The sequence below is a fragment of the Paramormyrops kingsleyae genome, chromosome 11 (assembly GCF_048594095.1).
Source record: "Paramormyrops kingsleyae isolate MSU_618 chromosome 11, PKINGS_0.4, whole genome shotgun sequence".
NCBI classification, from domain to species: Eukaryota; Metazoa; Chordata; class Actinopteri; order Osteoglossiformes; family Mormyridae; genus Paramormyrops; species Paramormyrops kingsleyae.
In genome coordinates, this window is record NC_132807.1 from 6,115,369 (window position 1) to 6,139,649 (window position 24,281).

The following is a 24,281-nucleotide window of genomic DNA, read 5'->3' on the forward strand; positions in this document are numbered from 1 at the left end:
CACTGTTTCCTGAAGATCTGTCTGACGTTTTTCTGCAGAGGGTGTAATCTTCTAGTTTCTTGTTCTAAGTGCTGTAAACTGACATTGTCATGATGCCTTGGAGAGGGTGTGCCATTCATTCTCAGTGGTCATCATAGCAACGTATGTGTACAGTCATCCTTGTGGCGTCCTTCTTGATCCTTCCATGCGGGGAGGGGGGGGGTTTGTCCCGTGGGAAAGGGGTCACCATGGTTCAGTTGGATCTGCCTATCAGAGGGGCCCCACATGTGGTCTGGAGCTTCTGTGCTCTTCCTGAATTAATTTAATTTTATTTATTTTGGGGATGGTCTGTTAGAGGACACGTCCGCCTCGCATGCAGCTTCTCTGTCATCCATCATCAGCTGTCTCGTGGCTTGTCTTTGAACTTAACATTTTGCTATATGTGAGCTTTACCTGTCACAGTGAAAAGCAGTGTGGGGTCAGTCAAGTAAAAACGCTTAGCATGTATGCCTTTAAAGTTGCCTTTATTATTACGATGAATTAATAGTTGGTTTTTGAAGTTTGTTAAAGTTTGCTGGCTTGCTGGTGTAGCCTGTGATGTTTATTTCTGCCCTGTTTTCCTTGCAGGTATGATGATGATGATCAAATCCCAGGTGATAAGGAAAGATTTGCCAGGTAGGGCTAAGCTAGCGGCACCCTTGAGGATCCTTAGCTGACAGCTGTCGCTCAGGGCTGTCGGCGAGGCTCCGGGCTGGGGGATCCAGTTCGCCTCATCTGCTCTGCTACTTTTAATGCGCTTCTTGAAAACTCTCACATTGTGCTTGTCACCTGGAGAGCCGTTTTAGTAAGTGCGCATTGAAATATCCGTCCGTTTGTGTGAGTCACTCCTCTGTCCGTCATTTCTGAGGGCGTGCACTAGGGGGCAGAGTGGGGCTTTTGCACCTGAGTCTGGGAAGGAAAAGACTAGCGTTGTTCATAACAGATGTTTTTCCATAGATTCGCCGTAGCTGAGCTAAAAACTCTACATATACAGGGATGCACATACGGTAACTGGTATGCAAGTATGCATTCACTGTATAAAGCAATATGTGTGGCAATTTCTTCACATAACAGCGCAAATGCACGTAAAGTATGCATTTGCACTGTTGCGCCAAGAAATGATCTCTCATCGCTTTATACGGCAAATGCGTACTTGCGTACCAGTTATGTGCATCCCTGTACATAAATGTCTGAATCTGTTAGCTACTTTGTTTTGATGTATTGACTTTAACAAGCTGTTCTTCATTCTCAGTGCGTTTGCCGTTCCTGAGAATCCGCAGAAAGGTTAAAACTCGCTCGTAGGTCCGCCGTGAGCGACGCGGCGCCCTTCTCACGATGTCGTGCCGTAGTTAGGGTGGCGATGGCTGCGGCCATCTGTGGGCCAGGCCCCCCTTCCTCTCCTGATCGTCTCCCGGGTTCCCAGGGAGAACCACAGTGAGATCGAGAGGCGCCGGCGCAACAAGATGACACAGTACATCACGGAGCTGTCGGACATGGTGCCCACCTGCAGCGCTCTGGCCCGCAAGCCCGACAAGCTGACCATCCTGCGCATGGCCGTCTCGCACATGAAGTCCATGCGGGGCACGGGAAACACCTCCACTGACGGGGCCTACAAGCCGTCCTTCCTCACCGAGCAGGTAGGGGGCCCTCCTCTCAGTCGCCTGGTGACCGAGGGTCAGCCATCGCCATGAAAACTAGAGCGTGATTAAAACAATCATCCATCCATTTTCTGTAACCACTTGTCCTATTCAGGGTTCGGGGGGGATCCGTAGCCTATAGGCACAAGGCAGGGAACAACCCAGGATGGGGCACCAACCCATCGCAGGGTAACAGTCACACACCATTCACTCACACATCCACACTTATGGGCAATTTGGTAACTCCAGTCAGCCTCAGCATGTTTTTGGACTGGGGGGAACCAGAGCACCCAGAGGAAACCCCACAGCAACACGGAGAAAACTTGGAGCCATGGCAGAGACTCGAACCCTGGTCTCAGAGGTGTGAGGCAACAGTGCTAACCACTGCACCACCATGCTGTCCTACAGTCATTAACCACTTCATTTTATGTACAAAATGTGTAATTTCCTAAATTGAAACCAGTTATGTATGGTTCTGTATGGGAGGAAGAAAATCATACAGTAGGGAGGAGAAACATGCTGGGGGGGGGAGGGCAGCTATGAGCCAGCATGTGATCCTCATTAAAAATAAACCTGCATTGATGATGCAAATCCCACACACACCTTGTTCACGGCAGAGAAGCTGACTGAGGTCCATTTCAGCTATGCAGCCATTTTCAGAATTGGGTGTTTTCTTGGACCCGGAACATGACATAAGTTTTCAAAATTAAGCGTATTTGGTTGCAGTTTCCCTTGACTGCCACTGGTGGGCATCTTCTCTCTCCTCAGGAGCTCAAGCACCTGATCCTGGAGGCCGCTGACGGCTTCCTGTTCGTGGTGTCCGCCGATACGGGCCGTGTGATATACGTGTCGGACTCGGTGACGCCGGTCCTCAACCAACCTCAGTCTGAGTGGTTCGGAAGCACCCTGTATGAGCACGTCCACCCAGATGACGTGGACAAGCTCAGGGAGCAGCTCAGCACCTCTGAGAACTCCATGACAGGTGAGCAGGAGCTGTGGAAAGCTCCAGAACGTCCTAGGAATCGCATGGCCGACTTCTCTGGCTGAATCCTGAAGTCCCTTTTATCTTAAGTGCTGCAGTGCCATGTGTCTACACAAGAGGGCGCTACAAACACACGAAACAAAACTGGAATATTTTAGTTACTCTAAAACCAGACACCCACATGTGATAAAATTCCTTTTTAAATCTCTTAAGCATGCCATACAGAGTAAAATTAATTCATGAATTTATTGCCTGAGCTCATGATGTGTTATGTTCTGTGAAGTCAGAAATAATGGGTAGTCAGATGTGGTAAAATTCAATCAAGGAAGCCAAAGTGAGCTGTTATGGCTTAGTGGACACTTTTTAAAATCAATCAGTTCAAGCAGACATCCTGATGTCATTGAAAAGTGACAATTACCTAGACCTGAAAAGGTGGTGTGACCACTGTGAAGCCCCTTGGTGTGACTGACAGTTGAGGTTGGTGACGGATTGAAGCTGTCATTCCATGGGCCATATTTCCGGATCAGGACTGCAGGTGTAAAAAGTGTCTGAAGAGGCCTGATCATCACTCTGATGTCTTGCTGATTGTGGTGCAAATATATCATTAGTATATTAGAGGAATGTTCTAGACACGACCCACGCGAAATTACTTTTGGATTAGCCGAGGCGCTTGGGGAATTATGCACAGAGGTTACATCACTGTGTTTTTATGGAAAGCCTGAATCTAATATTGAATTGTCGTGATGTTGACAGCCCAGCCGTTTCCCGTTATGAAGTTATGAGCTGCAAATTAATTTTTATTTTTTCTCTTGTCGTTTGCTTAAGTAATTTTTCCTCCACAAACAAACATCTTATTTGCGAGATGGCTATTTAGACAAACATTCGAGGTTGAGTATGAAAAAGCTCCTTGTAGGGATTCCCATCTGACAAGCCTGTGGTTAACCCCCCCGCTCCCCCTGCCCCCCCACCCCGTCCATAGGGATCTCTCAGCTCACACAGTCTGTCCCCTTTCTGAAATCAAGTATTTAGCAAGTGTTTGTTAGACCAAGGAACTGAAAATCAACATTGTACAAAGCAAACGTTTTGCTACGTCTACCCAACAACTTATTCTGTGATGTTTAAAAGGTAATTTACCTGTATATTTAAATAGCTAAATAAGATCTAGGGAAATGCTTTATGAACTAACAGGTAGTGTACAGAAGTTTTATGCAGAAGAACTTGTTTAACCATGTTTTACGGTCTTATGTTTACGTCTGATTACATACATACATACTTAGCATTTACTTAGTAGATACTTCTATCTAAAATGACACAAACTGAGAAAGCAGGGCCATGCTCAGGACCCAGTGGTGACATCATTCTGCAGGCCGGGATTTGAACCAGCAACCTGATCACAGACACAGCGCCCTGACCTGCTGAGCATAACAGAGATGTTGCATTAATGGCATTTTTTCCCAAAATCAACAGAATGTGTCACATGTGGTTATAGGACCCCAGTAAAAGTCACTTCCCAAGTGTTTCATTTGAGTGACAGATGTTTGAAAGCGCTAGACCTGGTGAACTGGAGCATTTATTGGCTAATGGCTTCCCTCACGTTTCGGCCGGCCCGGGCACTGAAGGAAGACCACGGAAATGCAGACAGCTGGATCGCGGTGGTGTGAACGTCACCGCTAACGTGGACTGTCGCTTCCCGCTCACCCGGCACAAGCCTGTCGTCAGCGAGGAATCAAATCTTCCAGACATTAGCGATTAGCGCTTCTCTAAGCATTCTGCCCACGTTCTGCTTTGTTATATTTCCTCGTTCTAAACGACAGCTACAAAGCACTTTGTTTTACTGCCTGGGGATGCCTCTCCATCGCTGTCTCTCTCCGTCAGGGATGTAATTAGGCTGCCCGCGGAGTTTCTCTTCCAGGGAAGGCTGCAGAGAGAGTGGATGAAAGCTCTCTGTGGGCACACTGCCCGTCTCTTTGCCTCTTTTCACACCGTTCACGTTCTTCGCGGTATTTTCCTTGTGGTGTTTTGCCCCCTGTGTTTTCTAAAACCTCCTTGCAGACTGATGAGCAGATGGCCCTGTCACTGAGGATCTTTCGTTTTTCCGTGTGTGGGGTTCTGAGTGACCCGTCACGCCGCATTCCGCTCTGTCCATTATTAACCACTGTCCGTTTCCCCTGGGGCTTCCGCTGGTGCTGTCAGTGTCCTGACATTTCTAGCTTTTCTGGAAGTATCCGCCTGGATGTGCAGGTGGATGCATGGTGGATTGGGGGTGGGTGGGGTGGGGCTTGGTGGTGTTTTCAGGCCCTGCTTATGCGTGCTGTCTCCCTGCAGGGGGTCTCATAGAAGTGAGAATGAGCCCCTTGTCCCCAAGGATAATGGTCTGGCGTGGGGTGGCTCTGTAGCTGCTCGATAGCAGGCCCCCGGGACGCCTCGATCACTCCTGTCCTTCCCTTTCTCGCGAGCGACCGCTCTCAGGCACTTCTGGGTGGATTCTCCTGTCCCTCGCCGGCACCTTTTCCCTTTAGCAAACTTCCAGCACATTCCATAGCCTCTCCTGAATTTTCTTGTCTTGATTATGTTGATGTTTCTTCTTTTAATCCAGTTTCAGGCTGAATGTTGTTTTTTTTTTTTTTTTTTTTTTTGCAGCTCATTTTTGTAGTATAATTTATTAGGGTCACAGAATACACCAATTTCCAGCATATGTAAGGTTTGCTATCTGTCCCCCCACCAAAGTCACCGCTAATTCTGTAAAAGAACGATTGAGACATATAGTGTGAGCACAGGTGATGTGCCTATTGCTTCCTGTGGTGTCCTGCTGCTCCACACTTTCACCGTCGCGACGTCTTCCAGTGGCATCCTGGTACTGCCACTGCTCTGCCCCAGTGTCCCCACTCATAGAAAAATCTTAGGCTGTAAGATTTATTCTGGCATCAACCCTGAGGGTTTTTCACATCAAATTAAAAGTGACCTGTTATCAGAGTCACTACACGATTACTCCTGTGGCTACCGCTCCGGAACACGGAGGCTTGGTTCCTGGGAGAGCGTCTGCTGAGTGTAGCTCCGTTCTGCTCGCGGTTCCCAAGCCTCGTGACCATCCTGCTCCCAGGTACGCTGACAGGGCCCAGCCTGTAACTTCCGTAGTTCTCCGGCTGAGATCCAACGATGCCGTCGTCGTAGAGACGCCCCCCTGCTCCCCGTGTCCTCAGCAGGGACGGTGCTGTTTATGTGACTCATACGGCCTCTCGCTTCATGGGTCGCGCCCTGGTAGCATGGCACTCTTGTCAGGAGACTGATCAGGAGAACGAGGGGCCCATTTTTTTCCCGTTTCCCTCCATCTGGAGTGAGCCGCTTCTCATGTTTTACCGCGTCGGCTGACCCTGAACCACGGAAATAATCTGCACGGACCTTTCCCTACTTTCCGGTCACGTGTGATTCCTCAGAAATTTGAATTTAATCAGGGTCCAGGGTTCTGGCCTGTGTCTGCTGGGCAGGTTAGGGATCTTGTATCACTGCTGGACCCGTAACCCAGGGTGCTTTTCCACTGCACCAGGTGCCGTACATGGTACCGTACTTTTAGCAGTTCATGAAAGTACCAAAAGTACAGTGCTTCAAGGTGTTGGTTTTCCACTGGCGTAAAAACTGGTACTGGTGCTGAATAGCATCATCAGATCCCGCGAGGCCGGATATTTTATACTGAATTTGAAAAATAGCTGCAGTACCTTATAGAGCCAGATGCGATATTAATACCTACATCACGTTATGTACATGCAATTGTCACATCACTAGTCAACTAGATTAAGATTCGGCTTCTCATACTTTCATACTGAACAGATATAACGCCAGAGATTTCAAGCGTTTTTTTCCCCTCTTTCTTAGGAAAAAAACTTAGCAGATTTTAATGATTATATGATTATATGGGACAGTATATGTTTAAAAATCAGTTTAAAATGTGTTCTCACTGCTTTTGCATGAGCGCTGCATGTGTTCTCTCAGACAATCCTAACAATTTTCATTCTTGCTGTTTAAATAATTCACTTCTTGATTATATTATATTATTTATATTAAATACCCCATTATTTATTACAACAATCACAATCCTAGTAGCTATATTATACAAAATACTGTTTCTTGTCATGACATCCTGATTTCATTGTATCTGTTCTTGTAACCACACAATGAATTTTTTTTTTTTCCCCCCTCAATTCATTTATCATTGTTTACTGAGGTTTGTCACTTTCTGTACTGGAACTTTTGGTACTTTGGTTCTCGACCGGAACTAAATGGAAAAGGGAGAGTGCAGGAAATACTGTTTCAAAGGTACGGTACCTGGTGCGGTAGAAAAGTGTCCCCAGGCAGACTGGCTGGCTCCGCTCTCTGACACCACGCTCTGCTCACTATTGTGTCAGACGCCAAATCAATAAATCAATGTAAACATAATCTGGAGCATCTTAAGCACCAGCGTAGTACAGTGAAGCCTTCAGCCAGCCAACCGGCCTAATCCAGCCCGCTCGGGACCCAGTGTTCCCCTCTTCCTGTTTGTTTGCCCTGATTTATTCCCCCAGAACGTACAGCTCATCCTTGCGCGGTGTTTTGGTGCCAATGTGCACTCGTCACGGCTCGACACTGGCCTCGTCCCAAATAAATTCCATCTTGGCTTCATTTGTAGCGGCAGAAGCGCTAAGTAAGAACAGGTCCCACGTGGTTCCCGTTACGCGGGAATGCGGTTCCAGACCCGTTCGCTCCAGGCTGACATTCCCGGCACGTCCCTCCGAAACTGCAACAACAGCTTTCACATCTCCCAGATTGTGCGTTGGAACTTTCAGTATACATAAATATCAAGTTGGGAAGGTTTCTCAGAAGCAAGGAAAAGAATAGAAAATTAAATATAACACAAGGAATAAAGTGTCCTAAAAGATTATTTATGCCAGCAATGTAATCTTATGAATGAACGCTTCCTGATTAGCAGCAGAGGGTGAATTGAATTAAAGTTTGATATTGGTTATAATCAGGGGTAAATGGATTTCATTCTGCTGCAGTGTGAATGTTCCAGAATTGCACTTTGCAGAATCCAATTACTTTCTTAATGAGATAATATGTTAAAAAAGCACGTTTATCTCGAGTACTGCTGATATGTCAGAGTTTGTCTGTATGTGGTTGTGTTGTCCCTGATGGAGTGCTCACCGCTGCCCCCTACAGGGCGCATCCTGGACCTGAAGACGGGCACGGTGAAGAAGGAAGGCCAGCAGTCCTCCATGCGGATGTGCATGGGGTCCCGGCGCTCCTTCATCTGCCGCATGAGGTAAAGCTTTGGCTGAAGCTGCCTCGGTGCGCAATACTGCCACCTGCTGATTCAACTCTGCCGTGTTTGATGGTACTCCATGTTTTAGGTGCGCTCCCCACCCCACCCCGGAGCCATCTGGGGCAGGAAAATGTTGTTTGCGTTTGCTCGTGACTCTTAAACCCAGAGAGTAACATTCCTCTGTTGGCTAAAAATAGCGCTTGTTTTTAAGGCCTAATTTCATCTTGAGAAATGCCTCACTTCGACAATTAACAACCGATGTTGGTTCCCAACTGAGAAGATCGCCGCCTCTTGTCCCAATCTGCTTTCGCCCGGATCCTGTATGAAATCAGCCCCGTCTCCAGCTGTCACGAGTCATTATTCGCCCCGTAACTGCAGTCCGCTGTCTGCCCAAGAATGTGTTTTTGTTTAATGTTTGCTATTTGAGGCGAGTTTCATATGGGATCAGCATGCGGGAAAGGCGGTGGCGGCACGAGTGTTGGCGGGAGGCTCCGCGGGAACGGGGCGGGTCCTGGAACGGCACGCGGAGCGGTCGGGCCACTGTGACCGTATCACCACCAGGACCTGCATGCTTAAGGTCTCAGCATTTGTTTGGGCCTGAGCAGAGGTATCCCACCATAGAAGCTCCAGCACGCTCTGACATGTGAGGCCCCAGCTCTCCGTGGCTCGGTTCGCAGATAATTCATGTGAATTCCAGCCTATGGGGACGCGGTGCGTGACCCCGGCGTGCCGGTGACAGGCAGGGACAGTGCCGGTGACAGGCTGGGAGCTGGCTGCTCAGGCTCCCTGTGCCTTCATTAGGCTGAGATTTCTCTGGACCTGGGAAGCGTTCCTCTGGCATTGAGCTCAGCTTTGTCTCTCTTTCACAATCTACCTGTCTCTCTGTTTTGCGCTGTGTATCTCTCTCTGTCTATCTGTCTTTCTCTCAGTCTCACTGTCTCTGGCTGTCTGTCACTGGGTCTGTTTGTCTCGCTCTGTATCTACTTGTCTCTCTCTTTCTGTCTGTCTCTCTTGCTCTGGGTGTTTGTCTAATTGTCTGTCTCTAACGGTCTATCTGTCATTGTCTGTCTCGCTCTGTCTCTATCTCTCCCTCTCTGTCTACCTGTTTGCCTGTTTTTCTCTCTTTGTCTGTCTGTCTCGGTCTGTGTGTCTCTCTCTGTCACTCTCTCTGTCTACCTGTCCGTCTCTGTCTCTCTCTCTCTGTCTTCTTTCGAGCCCTTTCAGGTTGTACTTCAGAAGTGGCTTCAGGTGGCGCAGTGAATGATCCTCATGTTTTACACTGATAAACATATAATATATCTCTGCTGTCTCCTCCTGTTCTCCGCAGGTGTGGGAATGCCCCCTTAGACCACATCTCCCTAAACCGTCTGTCCAACATGAGGAAGAGATACCGGTAAGTGGAGTAACCCTGTTAACTCTGGTAATCTGGCTCATCTGTTGACTGAACATTTTGGATAAACACATTTTTTCTGGAAGTGGAGCCAGTGACGCATATACAAGAAAGAAAGTCCATCTGCTTTCTATCAGATTATAGTGGATGATCTGCACAGACATCTTATCTGTCCCGTAGAGGTGGACATACCGCGCAGACGGCCCCCTCTGTCCCGTACAGGTGGACATACCGCGCAGACGGCCCCCTCTGTCCCGTACAGGTGGACATACCGCGCAGACGGCCCCCTCTGTCCCGTACAGGTGGACATACCGCGCAGACGGCCCCCTCTGTCCCGTACAGGTGGACATACCGCGCAGACGGCCCCCTCTGTCCCGTACAGGTGGACATACCGCGCAGACGGCCCCCTCTGTCCCGTACAGGTGGACATTCCGCGCAGACGGCCCCCTCTGTCCCGTAGAGGTGGACATACCGCGCAGACGGCCCCCTCTGTCCCGTAGAGGTGGACAATCTGCGCAGACGGCCCCCTCTGTCCCGTAGAGGTGGACATACCGCGCAGACGGCCCCCTCTGTCCCGTACAGGTGGACATTCCGCGCAGACGGCCCCCTCTGTCCCGTAGAGGTGGACATACCGCGCAGACGGCCCCCTCTGTCCCGTAGAGGTGGACAATCTGCGCAGACGGCCCCCTCTGTCCCGTAGAGGTGGACATACCGCGCAGACGGCCCCCTCTGTCCCGTAGAGATGGACAATCTGCGCAGACGGCCCCCTCTGTCCCGTACAGGTGGACATACCGCGCAGACGGCCCCCTCTGTCCCGTACAGGTGGACATACCGCGCAGACGGCCCCCTCTGTCCCGTACAGGTGGACATACCGCGCAGACGGCCCCCTCTGTCCCGTACAGGTGGACATACCGCGCAGACGGCCCCCTCTGTCCCGTACAGGTGGACATACCGCGCAGACGGCCCCCTCTGTCCCGTACAGGTGGACATACCGCGCAGACGGCCCCCTCTGTCCCGTACAGGTGGACATACCGCGCAGACGGCCCCCTCTGGCCCGTACAGGTGGACATTCCGCGCAGACGGCCCCCTCTGTCCCGTAGAGGTGGACATACCGCGCAGACGGCCCCCTCTGTCCCGTAGAGGTGGACATACCACGCAGGCATGCCCTCTTTCCCCTCTATGTTTCCCTCCATCTGGATGGGAGCACAGTAGTGCTTCCCTGTGAATATGTGCCCCCCTCCCTCTCTGCAGGAATGGCTTGGGACCATCGAAGGAGGGAGAAGCTCAATACTCAGTGGTGCACTGCACGGGGTACATCAAGGCCTGGCCCCCCGCAGGTATGCCTCCCCCCCCCACCAAGCCTCCACCTCTGACTAGGCCCCTGCCCCTCACCCCATCCCACCATTGATATGGCCACACATGTGCCACGCTGCAGACCTTCTGGAATGCGTGTACATGCGTGTGTGTGTGTGGTGTGTGCATGTGTGCGATTAGAGCTGAGAAGAGACCCTCCCACTGTACTTGGCCTGTTCCCCCTGAATTCTCCACATGTGAGTTCCGTTCTGACGGCACAGTGCTCCCAGAATAACTCCAACAACAAAGCAGAGGGGTCACCCATGAGGTCAGCAGAAAGATCTCACCGCGCTCACAGCAGGGGCATGTTGTGTGTTGGGTCTGTACATCTTAAGGCTGCCGTATTTACTTAAAAAATGTAGGTTATTGTAATTAATGACAAGTTATCATCCTTTGTGACTTCATCCTGTAGAAAACATAAGGTTGCTGTTACAGGTTATTACAAGCCACTGGTAGCTATGGTGTGATGGTGTCTTTGGTCTGACCTCCCGATTGAGGCTTGGTGATGGACCCAAGTTGCTAAAATGTGTTGTCATGTCTCACCGCTGCGACAGTCCTTCCTCTGCTAAGACACTGCTGGGAATTCTGCATGACTTCCCAGCATAATGACCTGTGGAATGAAAGTGAAAACGGGGCTGGGAGGCATTGTGCTGTAAATCTGATGCTGGATTGTTCCGTAGCGATTCTGTGTGGCCAGCTGAGGGTGAGAGCTCTTTTGAATAGCCTAGATCAGGGGTGTCAAACTGCAGTCCTGGGGGGCGCAGCCCTGTGTAGCTTAGTTTTTTCCCTGTTCCTCCATAAATGATTCAGCTCAGGAGCTGTGTGGTAATTAGCACAAAAATGTGCAGGGCTCTGGCCCCCCAGGACTGGAGTCTGACACCTGTGGCCTAGATGGAAACTGGGAGGATTCCGACCTTTTTACAATCGGGGAGAGCAGAGCATCCTTAGCAAAGAACATAGACCCCCTCCCCCCATGATCGACATCCATTTGTCTGTGTGATGCGTAGGGGGCTAATGTGTAGCGTGCGGGTGCTGAAACCAGTGCGAATCTGCGTGCAGACTTTAGCCTTTTCACATGAGCTTTTAAGGTTTTTTTAAGGTTGCCAGATTTCTTTTACTACCTCTCTGTCAAAACATCTGCTGATATAAATTCTCCTATTTTTATAAATGATGTTTACGTTCAAGCCGTGATGGAATGTGGGATAATGATGTCTGACTCAGCCTGTCAGTAAGGCCTTTAACTCTGTATCGTCCGTTTTATAGACGTGCCTGATCAGGATCTTTCCCGTCAAGCAGAGTAGCTATGGGATGTTGTTTTTTGTTGTTGTGTGACGCTTGCCGTCCTTCTTAGGAATGACCATTCCTGACGAGGACGCAGAGGCTGGGCAGAACAGCAAGTATTGCCTTGTCGCCATCGGGAGGCTGCAGGTATGAGTGGGTGGCAGGGTGTAATACCACACTCGGCAGGATGGGGGCAGTCACGGAATTATCTGACTGAAGGGCCGGGCTCATGCAAAATACCTGTCCCAGTGTCTGGTTTTAGCAAATGGAATAAATGATGCCAAATTACAGAAGTTAAGTGATTGGGTAATTGGAGGGGGTCGGGGCACGGTAATTAACTTTCGCTGAGGCTTTAATTAGCTGGTTCAGAGGCATGTAAGACGAGGCCATCGGGCCCCAAGGTAACACAGCCTGAGCGCTGCCTGCTGTCTCCATGACAGGTCACCAGCTCACCAGTTTCCATGGATATGAACGGCCTGTCCGTGCCCACCGAGTTCCTGTCACGGCACAACTCGGACGGCATCGTCACCTTCGTGGACCCACGTTGCATCAATGTGATCGGATACCAGCCCCAGGTCAGTCTGGGGTCCTTAACCGCCACACCCCCTACAGCCGAAATGGGGTAATGTTGCAGGAATCCATTCTGCATCTGTAATCATTCAAGCACATTTAAATGGCGGGAAAGAAATAGTGGCAGTCTGGTGTAACACACCTGCTTCAGGTAGTCAGTGGATTCCTTGGGGCGTTCTGCCCCCGTTTGCCCCAAGACTGTACTCTTCATTGTCCAAATTCAGATGCACATGTCTCCTTCCTGCTCTGTGCCTCCCTCCCCCATCTGCAGTATTAATATGTTAGCACCTTCCTCAGGACCTTTTAGGAAAGGACATTCTGGAATTCTGCCACCCTGAGGACCAGAGTCATCTACGAGAGAGCTTCCAGCAGGTATGTCCCCACTGGGGGGGCAGCCAGGGTCACAGGGACACATCATGTCCTGGTATAGACGGGGAAGCATTGTGGTCAGGAAGTACCCCCAGCTCACACAGTACCGCATGCATGGGATGGGGGGCGCTGATTGCTCAGCTCGTGACAGCATCACATCCGCCTCACGGAAGGGAGCCACATCACTGGGAATCACTCGTGCATTTCACTTCCTGGAAAGAGATGTCGGGGGGGAGGGGGGTGGAAGGGATGGGAGTGTCCCCTCATTCCCTGAGGAGTAGCAGCTGCCTTATCAGCGCTCACAGAGAGCCTTTTTCTCTGGCAGAAGGAAGGTCGCACTGTGAAGCTCAGCCTCTGTTTTCACTGGTGTGCTAGCTAAGAGACAGTATGATGTCATTGGTGTGCTAGCTAAGAGACAGTATGATGTCATTGGTGTGCTAGCTAAGAGACAGTATGATGTCATTGGTGTGCTAGCTAAGAGACAGTATGATGTCATTGGTGTGCTAGCTAAGAGACAGTATGGGCGTTTTTCCACCGCACCAGGTACCGTACTTTCGGTACTTTTGGTACTTCCATAAAGTGCCGAAAGTTTGGTACTTCTTTCATGTCGGTTTTCCACTGGCGTTAAAAATGGGACAGGCACCAAATGACATCATCAGTGACCGCCCCTGACTGACAGCCCAAAATTAAAACTAACAGTTGAGGCTGGAAAATGCGGTTTATTGTTATGTCAGCTTCTATCACAGTATAAGATTCAGTAAAATCCAAATCATGCTGCCATCAATTACGTTTACGTAGGTACACTTACTTTGGCTAAGCCGATCAAAGCAGTAAGAATTAGCTTACTGCTAATTCAGTCTTTTAAAAGCAAACAAATTATTTAATTATGTTTTTTGATTTTCAAGCGGCATTGTTCGGTGTTTCGCTTGTGCCCCATTTCTTCAAAGCGGCTTGGTATTACGGTGTTCCGGGCAATTCAGTTTACCTATGTTTCTCCTGTCTATCAGGAAATAATGTTTCCCCTAATATTAAAGCAAAGAGGTATGTGAATTGTCTGAAAATTACTCAGGTACATTATTACATGTAAATATAGTAGATCGTCATGCATAATATAGTCTTATAAGCAATACTATACCGTTTTCATCAAGAAATATCTCTATCCAGCGAATTAAGTAATTTCATTTATTATCTGTAAAGACAAAAAACATAGAAAAGGCATATGATGTTTTAAAATTAATATATGGCTTGTTTACCTCAAGAGCTTCGTAAAAAGACATGAAAACAACAGCGAAACCGTGTACAAATCAGCGCGCGACAGGGGACACATAGGGAAACTGAATTGCCCGGAACAGCAAAAACTTTTTTATTTCGAGTTGTGCCACCTAAATCCCGCTGAATCTGTTCATCCGACCAAATGGCGATTAAAGCCTGTGTTTCCTCGTTTGTCCATCCTTCCATTTTACTTTTTTATATTTTTGTTTCTACTGCTTTTTATTTTGTTTCTCGCTGTGATCGCTCTGTTCGTGTGTGTTTCAAAACATGGAGGTTGTACTTTGTGTTTCAGCGGCAGGCTATATGCATAACCAATCGACAGCAAATACGTTTGCAAGTCCCACCCCAAAGTACCAAAGAAGTACCCCAACTGGTTTGGCACTTTCGGTACTCGAGATTTCAGTACTGGTACTCGACCGGAAATCAATGGAAAAGCGAAAGTACCGTACCGAAAGTACCGTACTTTGTGCGGTGGAAAAGCGCCACCACTAAACGATGCCTACATTCTCAGGCTCATCCATCTCGAAAGAGGAAGGCTTACCCCGTTTCATGTACTCCAAAAGTGCTCCATGTTTCGGGTTGTTCTGGTTGCATCACCGTCTGAGATCCCTGTTTCCATGGCTCCCAGGTGGTGAAGCTGAAAGGCCAGGTCCTCTCGGTGATGTATCGCTTCCGCATCAAGACCCGCGAGTGGATGCTCATCAGGACCAGCAGCTTCACCTTCCAGAACCCCTACTCCGATGAGATCGAGTACATCATCTGCACCAACACCAATGTCAAGTGGGTCCTCTCTCACTCACACTTATTTAAAATGGATGTTCAAGAAATGTAAATGTTGGCTATGTTGCCTGCATTGTAGCCTTTGATTTTAGTGAATGATTAAGCTTAACCAGAGACACCCATGGCCTGTACTACGAAGTGGGGTTACTGGCTTATCGGGGTAACTTGTTGGATTTAAGGTAGTCTGGGCAAAATGTAAGTGAACAAATATCAAGTCCATTTAAACTGTGGTATCTTAAATCCGACATGTTACCCTGATAAGCCAGTAACCCCGCTTCGTAGTACAGGCCACCAGTCTCTCCTTGTCCAGAACCGGGTGTGTCTTGGCAAGCCAGTTTCGACTCCACCATGCTGTTTGAGCTCTTGACCAGGAGGCACGGTGAACGTGAAATTGACCTCTGTTCTGTCATACGGCTTCATTGGCTGAGCCCTGCATTGCCCTACAGCTATGCGGGGCAATGCAGTGAGAGATTATTTAGCCATTTGGTCAGTCCAGATTGTGCAAAAAGGGGCCAAGACAACTGTGCGTGAGACCTTAGAGGCCAGTCTTTGGTTGCATGTCAGTGTTTTGTTGAATGTTAACTGACTGCAGTTTGCCTCTTCTGTCTGAGGAGCTTAAATGTCAGCATTGCTGAAAATTAAGTAGATCTCTCTTCTTCTGTCATACCTGTTCTTAATTATGTTTGTATAAAGGTCTTCTAACAGGTATTTGGTGTTAGTGTATGTGGGGGGAAAAAAAATCTTTGCACAACAGGTGACATGTCAGTGCAGGTGTGTTATTTTGTTTGAAATACCTCTTTCTTACAGTAGAGGGCACGTGCGTGTGTGCGTGTGTGTGTGCGTGTGTGTGTGTGTGTGTGTGTGTGTTTTTAAATACCATAACCTTGTGTAAGGAGCACTTTGGAAAATTAATACAATCTGAGACATTGATTCAAGGAAATTATGAGCCATCTGAATGATACATGTTCATCCAAAATAAATATTACAAATACCTTGGAAATCTTTCTTTCCAGTCCACTTAGTACCTCTCATACACAGGTCGACTGTGTTTTTACCGTATTAGTCATAAAGAATTTTAATTACATTTAATAATATGAATGTGTACGAATATAAGAAGCCCTGGAGGAGATGCTATGAAATGAGCCAGCACCATGTTCCACTTTTAACTGGAGGACAACCAGTGATGGGGATCTCAGCAGGTGCTTGTCTCATGGTCCCTGAAAGCCAGCAAAGGCTTTCTCTGGTCACCCCAAAGTTGCCCCACCCCATGCTGTGATTGGACGGATCTGGATGTGATTGGCAAGGTTGGGCACAGGACAGGAAGGCAGGGGAGGTCGGCCGATCCGTTCGGGACCAGCCTGACGTTTCGGTTACCGGGTGACGGTGGAGCGAAGCTGTTTACTTAAGCTGATGCTTCTCATATCATGGCAGGCGTGTATGTCGGTGGGTTTTATAGAAAACCAAGTATTTCAAATGAAAAGTTGCTCTGTGGTTGGCGCCCCGGCCTTGCGTGTGGCCCCTCTGACGGCCGCTCGTGCTGTCAGTGATCGCTTTGGCTTTTCAGTCTCATTCTGCAGAGCGGATCCGCCGCTCGCTTTTATTGTCCTGAACTCTGCCTGACTCGCATGGCAGCCTCAAACCCCCCCCCCCCCCCCACCCCTGCCAAGCTTAATCTATCTGCATGGAAAAAACATTTTAGATTATTTTTTTTGTCAGAGAGCTCTCTCTCTCGTGAAGCCGTTACAAAGGTGGATACTTTGTTCCAGGACTCTGCTGGCCGAGGAGATACGTGACCGATATTCCGAGCCCTTTCAAAGCCGGTGTGTTCTGGCGGCTCTCAGCCGGACCGGGGCCTCGCAGTAACATTAAAGCTGTGGTCCGCATGCTGGGTGTCTATCCCCCCCAGTGCGCCTCGCTTTCTGCTCTGTAAACTCTGGGCTTCGCTCGAGGTTGCCTCTCTTAAAAATTCAGTTGAAAGTTAAGTTTTTCCCGGCTGTGTTCGCTTAGAACCGGCCCCAGTGTTGAAAGAGCCACATTCCTTGTCCGGTAAATGAGTCCCCAGCTGTAACCTCGTCACCACCTCCGCCGGCAGCCGGAAGCTTAGCTCACGTGCCCAGCGCTGCGACAGAATGGCCTGTGATAACTGGTTACCCTGACAACCAGCCTCTGTCCATCTCTCCCCCTCACATTTTGTGTTTTGCATCTAAATAGTGCTATTTAATTAGGCCCCTTTTTGTTTCCGCCCCTGCGCTCGGACCCACTGGCCTCTCTGAGTTCCGTGCTGTTTTCCCGCTCGGGATTGCATGATTAGATGTTCTGCGGGGGCCCTGTGGACCTCCTCTCATCTTCCCGTCTGGCCAAGAAATCTGGGATATTTGTACATTCACCCTGTTTGTGTTTGGGACGGATTTCCATCTGTTTCCTTCATGTAACAGACATTTGGATTAATGGCCCCAGCAGTGATTGATTTTTATGCGATTTTTGTTGTTGCCTTTAAGTGCAGCTCTGTTCTGGTAGCCTGAACAGGCTGTATTAATCGCTCACAGACCTGCATTCTCTGGAGCTTTTCGCTCGCCTCCCGTAGACGCATTCCTGCATGTCGTCACTCTGTCCTCCTTTTGTTTTTCGCTCGATCATCAGTGTTTCATACATTTCAGAGACGTAAACAGGCCCCCTTTGGTGAGTCCTATTTGCTGGGACTTTTCGCCTCCCTCCCAGATTGGGCCCCCCCTCACGGTCTGTCCTTGTTTTCGAGAAAATTCCAGAAATTTAGAAGGCCTTTGCTGGAAGCCTCTCCGTGTTGTTTACAAATCTGTATCATCAGAAGCATATGGTCTTCCCGTCTTTCAGCAGTGCAATTATCACTTTTTCCTTGTAATTGAACTGATTTTTAGCGGGTACCTGGTGGCGGATGAGTGGTCCGGTTGGGCCCTACCAGATGGGCCGTGGGGTTGCCGGGTTGCCGGGTTACCGGGTTGCCGTGACGCCCCGCTGATGCACTCTGTCTGCTCCTGTCCGCCCGCAGGCAGCTGCAGCAACAGCAGCAGGCCGAGCTGGAGGTGCACCAGAGGGACGGTCTGTCTGCCTACGACCTCACCCAGGTACCACAGCTCCCCCCCCCGCCCCCCGCCGGCTCAGTGGGCCCACACAGAACCATCCCCATGTCCCCGCAGGTCCCCGTTGCCAGTGTCCCCGCCGGAGTCCATGATGGGGGAAAGGCCATCGACAAAACGGAAGCGATTTTCTCGCAGGAGAGGGACCCCCGCTTCTCGGACATGTACGCCGGCATCTCTGGAAGTACGTGTGCACGGCGCCTTCCACATAGTTTACACAACACACACGCTCAGCCTTGACTGTTACTGTCTAAATGACTTTGAATTATGACGACTTGTCTTAAGTGTTGTGAATTTGACGGCCTTATTCGTCTCCTAGGTGTATGTCTGTCAGCACTTGTTTTTTTTATTTTTTATTTTTCATTCTTTCAGCCGATAAGAAGATGATGGTGCCGTCATCCACCACTGGGGGGCAGCAGCTGTACCCCCAGGGGAGCCCGTTTCAGCCGGGGCATGCTGGGAAGGGTTTCAGGTGGGGGATCGCTCTGTGGACGGTGCCCCTCTTTGTTTAGCTCCGTGCCCTATTTGCTGCCTGTAGGTCAGAGACAGGCCCTCGAATGACAATTTCAGTTGTGGCCCCGAGCAGAGCCATGTGTGGGATGGGATGGGATGGGATGGTATGGGATGGTATGCGGGGGGGGGTGTCACGATGGAACCTTGTCCCTTCACGCATGAAATTGGGTCCTGTGTTGCAGTTCCTCTGTGATTCATGTTCCTGGAGTGAATGACATTCAGCCCTCGTCCTCTGCGGGCCAGAACTTGGCCCAAATCTCGCGGCAGCTCAACGCGGGCCAGGTGGCGTGGACCGGAAGCCGCCCCCCCTTTTCTGGGCAGGTGAGACGGCCGGGGGTGGGCGAGCCGTGGGTCTGTGGATGTCACCTCTGTGCCAGCATCTTCACTCACGTCACCGTCCCTTCCCCTGTTACCTCAGCAAATCGCCTCCCAGTCCAGCAAAGCCCAGTCCTCCCCGTTTGGCATCGGGTCGGGCCACAGCTACCCAGCAGACCCATCCTCCTACAGCCCGCTCTCCAGTCCTGCCACCTCCTCCCCTAGTGGGAACGCCTACTCCAGTCTAGCCAATCGTGGCACAGCTTTCGGTAAGACACTCTGCGTGCCGTCGTCACCAAGCACCCAGGGCCTAGATTGGGAGATAAGGACCGTGGCAGGAATCGGGATTATATGGTCAGCGCTTAAACCCCAACAACCCATGGCCCCACCTTAAACAATCAGCGTTTCAGTCACATAGCCCCTCCCCCGCTGTTTTTCCCATTTTTCAAACGAGCTGCTGGTATATCTCACACCCATGAAGAGCTCGGCCTGTTGCAGGCTTGGTTTATGAAGTGTGAGGACTCGGTTTACAAGATGCGTGTTCTGCATTAATGCCGAAAGGTGTCGGAATTTCTAAATGACTTTTATTCCTGGTCAGTTCCAAATGCTTGTTACACTTGGTATCTTTTGGAATGAAACGAATCCTCATGGCCAGTTTTTCTCCATTAAGCCGCAAAATGAAAACTGTTGCAAAAGAGAATTTGGATACAGAAGGAAACATAATGATGTTGTTGTGCTTGCGATGTTTGCGTATCCATTTACCCCAATCATGGAGTCTAAACGCGGCATTTAGGAAGCATGAGTTCATCATTCGGCCAGAACCACTGATCGGTCCTGGGGAGCCCACGCCTTGTTTTCTGGACTGTTAAAATCTTTCTCGCTGGCAGGCAATACCCTGTTGCCCCCCTATAGTCTCGTAGCAGCTGGTACAGTCCAGATGCTTATTTTTGTGATATTCTGCCATTACCCAGATGTATTTTTTTACCCTTTACCAGCAATTGTGGTTTGGGTGCTTATCTTGCGAGAAAATTAGTATAGAAAAGGTCGTAAGTGCATTTCATGCGAGTCGACTACCTTCTTTTTCAACAACAAGAAACTGAAGTTTTTCTGTGGAAAAATATTCAGACCAGCTAATTAGCTCTTTCTGCACTTGCCTGGTGTGTCCTTTGGAAGCGCGCAGGGAATTGGCCTTTCTCCAGTAAATTGCTGCTCCTCCGTTAGTCAAGAGGTTGAAAAGCCGATAGAAAGGGATTCTTGTCGTCCAGCGTGTAGCCTGGCATGTTTAACATGTTGCTTAGTGTGTTTAGTTTGTTCAGCTTGTTCAGGGGCAGGACATCGCGAGCAGAATCTCTCTCGCTCAGAGAGATTCTCACAGGTGTGCAGTCAGTATTCTGCTAGCGCCCCCCAGTGGTATGCATGTAGAAAATGCGGCGAGCCCACTGAATTTCTGTTATTGCTGAGGCCTGAAACAAAGTCTATCTGCAGGTTTTGTTGTGCATCAGAATTTCTTGTTTTTATTTTTTATTTCAGATTATATTTTGTTTCTGAGGTATCAGCAAGATGATCAGCTAAAATCTCTACTGTCCTTTAGGTTTCTCCATACAGTTTTTGATCTGGTCCTTAAAATGACTAATATGATATTATTTGTTCTACTAATTAGCTCCCTGAAAGGGCATTAACAAAATAATTTGCACAGTGGGTTAGTTTCAATTATGTAGCGCAATTATCTAACATATAAAAGACAATTCTGATGTCCTGAAAAGGCATAAATTGAAAGAAGGAAACAATTCATTTTCTCACACATACACACAGATACGCACAGACGCGCGCAACGCACACACAGATACGCACAGACGCGCGCACGCACACACAGATACGCACAGACGCGCGCGCGCGCACACACAGATACGCACAGACGCGCGCGCGCGCACACACAGATACGCACAGACGCGCGCGCACGCCCTGAGGAGACGCTTTGGCTCATTATGCGCATTAGGTACTTGATAAATGTAAATTCCAGATGAGCAGAGGCGTATTAATTAAGGAGGCGGAGGCGGAGCGCGGCTGCGTTCACATGCGGTGCTGAGAGGCACCTTTGGGACAGGGGCGGCGTTCCTGCCCCAGATAAGTCGCGATAAGCTCTGTGTTAGGCTCCGAGCTCAGGGCCCCTGGGGAATGCCGCCTGAATCCCCCTGGTGCCGGCGGCTCGGGACACGTGCACAAGCCGCCTCCTGAAATACGTCGCCCACCCCATCACATGGTTCAGTTCGCTGGTTTTTGCTGTCCTGTTGAATTTTTGATTTCAAAGTTGTCCCTAAATGGACAGTCCACCCACGCCCCCCATCCAGAGTACTTGGGGTTTTGGGGGTAGCATAGTGGTTCACCACGGGGTGTCATCTCCCGCTCACGAGTTTGTGAAAAGCATGTCATGGTGTGAGTTTTTGGACCGCAGGAATTCTTTGGGGCAAACGTAAACTCATCATGGTGACCCCCTGGCTCAAAGGTTTCTTAAGGGTATTTGTTAAAAAGCTTTTTTAACTATTTCGTGCATTTTATCCTGCAGTATAAGATGAGGCAGGTTTCCCATAGATACGTTCTTCCGGCATCTTCTCCAGCCAAAGTTCTCTTGCTGATTGATTTGGCTGAAATGAGAAAACGTATCATGCGAAAATGACACCGCTGTGAGATAGGAGTCGTGCTTTACCCACCCCTGTCTCCCACTACTGATGTTGCAGGTGAAGGCAGCCAGAGCGGGGCGCAATTCCAGGGTCGGCCCTCTGAGGTGTGGTCACAGTGGCAGAACCAGCACCACGGCCAGCAGGGCGGCGATCAACATGGCCACACCCAGCCAGGGCAGACGGAGGTCTTTCAGGTAATGGCTGATTGCATGTCGTCACACGGTGAATGGTGACGTCCCCTGGCGCTGTTATCCGGGCCTGAGTGGGCGTGTCCCTCCCCGTGTCGCAGGACATGTTGCCGATGGCGGGGGATCCCACTCAGGGGACGGCTAACTACAACATCGAGGATTTCGCCGACCTGGGGATGTTCCCGCCGTTCTCCGAGTAACAGCCACATGCCAGAGAGAGAAACTCTCCCGGAAAGGAAAACGTCCTCATTCCATCAAAGCAAATGCCGCAGGACACCACGTGGAATTGGGAAAGGTGGTCGACGGACACACACACACACACACGCACACACAGCATGCTCACCGGCAAACTGCGCAGGGTGCTGCACCAGCGCATCATGTCACGCAGGGGAGCGGCCCGGCCAGGGAGCGTCGCCTCGCTCAGGCCGGCGTCCCGGACGGGAAACGGGACTCGCCTGCTCCAGGTTCGACTCCAGGAGGATATCAGCTCTTCGTCTTTTGATTACCTGACTTCCCGCGTGCCAAACTGTGACGTCGCTCCTCTGCTGCTCCTCACTATATGAAGCTTTCAGTACAGAAATATCCGATTAGTAGCACATTCCTTAACCTGGATTGAGTAACACGGCTCTGGGAGCGTTTAGTGTACTGCACTAAAGTTTACCTTTTATTTTGTCTTTTTTCAAAAAAAAAAAACCATAATGTTGCTGAAGCTTGGGGTGAAACATTACAGTAAGTGTACATCAAGCTATATACTATAACTTGTTTCCGACCCCTCTCTGGCAGGGGTGGGCGTGGGGTCGTGGGCAAGCGATCGACGCACGGGGGTCCAGCGGGGGCCAGAGGCGCCTGCGCTTCGGTTCTTAGAGGGAGCGAGAGCGACTCCTACTGACGGAGCTTTTTCACACTGAAAGACGACCGTTTAAGGAGCTGGGTGAGGTGAGCTCAGCTGGGTGAGGTGAGCTCAGCTGAGACCTCTTCGAGGGCCGTGGGTCTTTGCAGCTTTTGTTAAATGGATGTTTTTGTAAATAACGTGTGATTTTTTAATTTTTTTTTCCTCCATGTTAAGTTTTCTTATGTATGCATCCATACATATTTGTGTAGTTTTAATATCGTGTACAATGTGAGTGTATATTTAACTATTTGTCCTTAGGTAGTCTGGTAATTGTAAATTGAGGTTAGACTTGTAAAAACTGTGTAAATGTGATCCATTATTTTTGTGTAACTTTATATAAGCAAATGTGCGTGTGACAATAAATTCCTACTGGTTTATGTGGCTGTCAATCCATAAATCCCAGCAGTGTCCAGTGAGTTCCTTCCAAACGATCTTCTGGATGTGTTTTTTCTGGACAGGCATGACTGTGGGCAGCCTGGCTGTCAGCACATGACCGTTAGGATCTGCAGGATGGGAGTTCTGGGTGTTTTTCTGGCCCGTAGCTGTGCTCTTCCTGGAGGAAGCAGGCTGGATGTCCGTACTGCTTCCTGGGCAGAGATGGGATGGGATATACGTCTATTGACAGATACTCGCGTCACATGTGTTCCCGTGTTGGCAACCTCTGACCTCAAATACATCACGCGAGACTGATGAGTACTTAACCCCTGCCCTCTGCTGAGGCGGAAGGAGAAAACTTACACACTGACCCCTGTTCTTGTCCTCCCTGTTCAAAGGAAGGTAGTTTCCAAGATTAATAGATTCTGATTGTTTAAATCTTGTTCGCATTGTACGAAGGGAACAAGGCCACATTGAAGAAAATCTGTCCACTACCTTTACTGACAAATGGAAAGTTTAATGATTGAAATAGCAGTTTCTTTCACAGTGACAGATTAGATGTGACGTTTTACGCGACGTTTCCTTGAATTTTGGTGAGCTCTTGCAGTAAATGGGATGCCAACGTCGGATTCAGGCCGAGGAATGACTGCAGAACCACATGACCGTGAGCTCTATGCAGTCAGGCCTCGAGTTCGACTGCAGAGGTATCTGGGCTGCGTGACTGAGCGGAAATGTGACTGAGGGAGGGGCCAGCTCCGGGCAAGATTTGAGAGCGTGCGAGCGCTTGATCTGTGTGTCAGGACAAAGGTGGGTGGGGTGGGTGGTACCGTGGCGTTTCGTGTGAAGCCCGTCCACATCGCCGCACTCCTCTTGAGCACCCTCAGCCCCCCCCCCCCCAGCAGAGACACAGCAAGCTCTCAGCACTTCAGAGCACAGCCGTTGATGACATACTGTAGCGCACTCTACTGGGCTCCGTCGCTCTAGTGTCTTGACCTTGGGATGCATGTGACAGGAGGTGAGTCAGGCTCATTTCCTCTCTGTAGCACATCCGTCAGGCAATGTCAGGGTTGCAGGAATCTGGTCCTGCAGTCAGGATTCTTGGTGTTGCTACAGGAGTGTGCGCGTCGGCTTTTTGATTTCCCAGCTGAGCCGTGGGACCTTCCGGAAACATGGCCAGCGGCACAGATCTGCTGCTACGTGTCCTGCATGCGTCCATACTCAGGAACCGCAGCTGGTGATGTCACACAACCCTCCCCCTCCCC

General features: G+C 49.6%; 1 protein-coding gene across 5 annotated transcripts in view; it reads left to right on the top strand.

The window, feature by feature from the left end:
• arnt2 (aryl-hydrocarbon receptor nuclear translocator 2) overlaps positions 1-23,041 on the top strand; it is a 30,376-nt gene extending 7,335 nt beyond the window's left edge. Inside the window, exons 4-20 of one of the 5 annotated variants that reach the window (XM_023813853.2) lie at positions 607-654; positions 1,442-1,655; positions 2,424-2,637; positions 7,828-7,930; positions 9,258-9,323; positions 10,572-10,657; positions 12,025-12,101; positions 12,395-12,529; positions 12,822-12,896; positions 14,794-14,945; positions 17,971-18,046; positions 18,119-18,242; positions 18,431-18,530; positions 18,754-18,892; positions 18,990-19,155; positions 21,622-21,758; positions 21,854-23,041. In XM_023813853.2, coding sequence (XP_023669621.1) covers positions 607-654; positions 1,442-1,655; positions 2,424-2,637; positions 7,828-7,930; positions 9,258-9,323; positions 10,572-10,657; positions 12,025-12,101; positions 12,395-12,529; positions 12,822-12,896; positions 14,794-14,945; positions 17,971-18,046; positions 18,119-18,242; positions 18,431-18,530; positions 18,754-18,892; positions 18,990-19,155; positions 21,622-21,758; positions 21,854-21,952 — 2,011 coding nt within the window. In that variant the 3' untranslated portion in view covers positions 21,953-23,041. Of the gene's footprint in view, positions 1-606; positions 655-1,441; positions 1,656-2,423; positions 2,638-7,827; positions 7,931-9,257; positions 9,324-10,571; positions 10,658-12,024; positions 12,102-12,394; positions 12,530-12,821; positions 12,897-14,793; positions 14,946-17,970; positions 18,047-18,118; positions 18,243-18,430; positions 18,531-18,753; positions 18,893-18,989; positions 19,156-21,611; positions 21,759-21,853 lie in introns of all 5 variants that reach the window. The other 4 variants (XM_072717913.1, XM_072717915.1, XM_023813855.2 and 1 more) reach the window with 4 other exon arrangements.
• The last annotated feature ends 1,240 nt before the right edge of the window (positions 23,042-24,281 follow it).